General features: G+C 43.5%; 3 protein-coding genes across 4 annotated transcripts in view; all 3 read right to left on the bottom strand.

Annotated features, from left to right (window-relative positions):
- HOXB5 (homeobox B5) overlaps positions 1–2,064 on the bottom strand; it is a 10,329-nt gene extending 8,265 nt beyond the window's left edge. Inside the window, exon 1 of the mRNA XM_019523672.1 lies at positions 350–2,064. Within this exon, the coding sequence (XP_019379217.1) occupies positions 350–896 (547 nt within the window). The 5' untranslated portion in view covers positions 897–2,064. The remainder of the gene's footprint in view (positions 1–349) is intronic.
- Positions 1–3,938, bottom strand: part of HOXB4 (homeobox B4) — a 60,771-nt gene that overhangs the window by 27,701 nt on the left and 29,132 nt on the right. The gene's annotated exons all lie outside the window — the stretch shown is intronic.
- Positions 3,266–3,938, bottom strand: part of HOXB6 (homeobox B6) — a 13,321-nt gene continuing 12,648 nt past the window's right edge. The window contains exon 3 of the mRNA XM_019523676.1: positions 3,266–3,424. The gene's annotated coding sequence lies outside the window, so the exon portion shown is untranslated. The remainder of the gene's footprint in view (positions 3,425–3,938) is intronic.

Raw genomic sequence — 3,938 nt, 5'->3', positions numbered from 1 at the left:
CCCCTCAAAAATATCCCCGCTGTTTTAAATTACCTTTTCTATCTCTATATTCATATCTAGATAGAGATTAAAATAGCATCACCGTTCGCGGGTTAGAAAAAGAGAGAAAGCAAGGGGGGGGGAATAAAGAGAGAAAGAGAAAGAGAAAGAAATCATCTCCAAAGACAGCTTTCTGTTTTAAAACCAGCGATCGGAGAAATAAATACGAGGCAGTAAATAGCTGGATTTCTTATCAGGAGCCCCCGTCGACTCTTCAAATAAAGCCAGGGGAAGAAAGGAAGAAAGAGGAGGGGGGTGGGGTGGGGGGAAAAGGGGTGAAAATAAAAAAAAAAAGAAGAAGTAGCTGTACCATGGCTAATATGAAGCTTCCTCATCCAAGGAAATATCTGTGGTGTTTGCCCTTCTGTTGCTGCTGTGGAGGTAGCGATGGGTTCTGTCTGTGTCCTGGGAATGCTGCTGTTTATTTGAGTGCCCTCTTCGGGTCCAGAGGACGCGCTGGTCTCGTCTATTTCTGTGAAATTTGTGTTAGCGCTAGCAGAAGTAGCCTGGTCGGAGGGGGACGGGGCAGATTTGCCTCCATGGCTCTCGCTGTTGGCGCACGGAAGGGGCTCGGGAGAGGACAAGGAGCAGCTAGACGCTTGCCTAAACCTGCTCTCCTGAGCTGGTGAAGGGAAGCCGCGGGAGCTTTCCCCCACAGCCCCAAAGTGGCTAGAAGAGGCTGAGCGGTTGATGCTAAGGTCCATCCCATTGTAGTTGTAGCCATACGAGCTGGAATGCATGGTGCTTGAATCTCTGTAAGAACCGTTCATAGAACTGCTGGTCCCATAATTTAGCAACTGATAGTCGGGGCCATTTGGATAGCGCCCTGAGAACGAGTTTACAAAGTAAGAGCTCATTTGGGTTATTTTGGAGGGCTTGATTTGTGGCTCGTGGTCGTTATAACCCTGTGCTTGACGATTTATGATGTATTAATGAATTATAGCAATGCACTGTACTTCGTTTTTGCTATGTATGCGGCCAAATATGGGGGGTGGGGGGGCGTTTGGGAATCACGTGCTTTTGTTGACCAGTCGTAAATTCTCACTGATGACCTCAAGAGGTAATTCATGCTCTATGGTTACAAATAATGACGATCTGAGAATCGTTAGGCCCAAGTCAATGCAAGGCTTCCAAAAAAAAAAAAAATCCATAAGACAGAGATTGTTCCTTGTTGGCGGAGCGCGCCACCTACTGGGGGTAGGGGGGATCGGCAGGCGTGGAGGTTGCTTCCTCAGCCTTTTTTTTTTTTGGAAGTCATTTAGTGACAATTTGCACTTTTAGCATGAGGGTCCTTAGGTTGCAAAGAAATCAATAAAATATTGCCAATCTGGACATAGGAGGACAGATTTGTGTGCATGTGTGGGGTGGGGGGCTTGCTTGTTTAAATTTTATTTTGCAACTATCTTGTCCCTTCCAGCTCAGAGCCCTTCTCAGTTGTGTGCGCGCGGGTCTGTGCTTCCCCAGCTTGTTATCTTTATTCATCTATTCCCCCTCTTTTATTGTCATGACATTCTAGGTAGGGGGTGAGGGTAAGGCGGGGGGGGGAAGGAATGGCCTTTAGGACTGGTGGGTCTGTGTCTTAATATCTGAGAAAAAAGAGCGAGAGGGGGGCAAGCCAGATGTGCTTTATTTATTCAATTCATTTATTTTCATTGGCACAATGAAAGTTTGGCTTTCTCCACATTCTGATCATATTATCAGATATACAGTAACACCTTGTGCTCCTGGCTGGGTGGGGGAGGGGGTGTCAAAAATGCAGAGGGGCTGAAGGGGGAAGCTGTCGAAACTGGTTGACAGGGCTGCATTTGAGTCTCGCTCCTGCATGCCTTTTCCTTCCTCTTTAAATAAAGCATTGTGCTGTGTTGTTTGTTTCTTTTCTATCACTGCAAAACTGCAAGAAATATTTGGGAGTAAGGCAACCTTGCCATTTAACCAACGTAGGGGAAGAAGACTGCTTTGTGCAGCGTTGCTAAATCGTTTCTTCTTCTTCTCCTCCTTCTCCTTCTCCTTCTTCTTCTTCTTCTTCTCCTTCTTCTCCTTCTTCTTCTTCTTCTCCTTCTTCTTCTTCTTCTTCCCAAGGCACTTTAGGAATTTCATATGCTCGTCTGCAACTCATTGGAAATTATGCGCCATATTGAAAGTGACATATAATTATAATAATTACGGGCAATGAAAAGAGTAGCAATAATAGTAAATGTCCTACAGCTGTGGAGCTTTTGCATGAATTGATTTTAAAAGTGACTGACATTAAAACAGCTCGTGACAGGAGGGAGTGCATTCGCACCTAGGTAGATTTCGGTGGGGAGGTAGGGAGAGGAGATGAGGTAAAGGTGAGGTAAAGTTATTATATATATATTCTCCCGTGAAGGGCTAGCAAATATTATCAGAATGGAGCTGAGCAAAGCTTCTGCCTTTAATCTGCCGATCAGAGAAGAAAGAACCCACTTCCTTTCGTTTAATACAAAATTTAAAAAAATCAAAGAGAATTTCCCTTCAGGCTGATATAATTTGCCCCTAGGCTTCTTAGTACAGATCATAAACCTGCCCCGTCCCACTCAAGGAGAGTCGGTACTTAAAAAGAGCCAGTTGTAAGACTCTCAGCTAAAGAATTCCTATTTCAAAGGCTCGAGCTAGCTTTAGCTGACTCTGTCTTTATGTTTTGCTTAAAGAAGTCCCATAATCTGGTAGGGAAAAAGTTAGAAGGTATTGGATTCAACCGTGGGGGTGGGGGGGGGCGGGGAATCAAACACTAAAAATAAAAACAGCCCAAAGCCTGAAATCAGCCCGACCTCTCTCTCTCTCTGATTTTGGAAAATGAAATAAGGGAACAGATGTTTGAAAGATGCTAGACAAATGTTAGGTATCTTTGGTGGATAGATGAGAGCATATTTTTTGCCTGTTTCCTTGATTTATTATGTATATGGAGAGCTTTTCGTCATAACTCTTTGTACTGTAACAATAAAAAAGAGCGATATTGAAGCAGAATGTCAGCGAGGAGATACTGTCGGTGAAAGGTCTTGCATTTAAGATTAGACAAAAAGGGGGAAAACCAGATTTATCTCCCAACTGTAACTTCCGTGTGCTTAGAGTTGCCTGTCCTTGCAGATTAGAAGCCAGTGTCACACACAGCGAACTACATTGCTTTTGCTTCCCAGCCCGGAGACTCCCAGGGCTGGCATATTTCCATAGAAAGAGGGAGAGAAAATAACACCAATGTGGTGGGGCATGAGATTGAATATTTGTTTTTATTAGAATATTCCATGTACATACCTAAGACAAACTACAAACACAACACGTACAAAAAATTAATAAAATAGAACTTTTTTTTTGTTGTTGCTTTTGCATTCTTTTAGGTAGTACTCGTTCCTTCAGTAGGGTTTTCTCTCTTTTAAAAAAAAAAAGAAAGAAACTAATTACAAAGACCCCAGGGCTTGATTAATTTACCAAAAGAAAAAAAAATCTGTAAGTCAATCGTGCATGAAACATTTTTACAAAATTAAGACAATAAACACCAAAAATGACATATATTGCATCACCTCCATTAAATACAAGAGTTAGCAGTTACTAACAGGGACACCAAAGGGGAGAAACACAGGTAAGAGTCTTTTTTTTTTTTTTTTGGAAGGAGGAATAGAAAGGAAGGGGGGGGGAAACTCAGCTAAGAAGCCTCATTGTGACAGATTATTGAAACAGGAGTCCCAGGGCTCACAATCTTCCAACTGTCTCCGCTATTTTACAGTTCAGCTCTGTCCCCTCCACCTTCCCTGATCTTCTCTCTTTCTCTCTCTCCTTCTTTCTCTCTCCCTCTCTCCCTCACCATGTGGGTCTCAATCTGCACCCCCACACCCCTTCCCCCTCACAGACTTACATGCAGGAGGCTGCTCTCCACGCTGCCAGGC

This window comes from Gavialis gangeticus, unplaced genomic scaffold, assembly GCF_001723915.1.
Source record: "Gavialis gangeticus isolate Ggan-Ray unplaced genomic scaffold, GavGan_comp1, whole genome shotgun sequence".
NCBI classification, from domain to species: Eukaryota; Metazoa; Chordata; order Crocodylia; family Gavialidae; genus Gavialis; species Gavialis gangeticus.
Note: the sequence above shows the minus strand (reverse complement) of the source record. Positions and strands in the feature narration are given on the sequence as shown.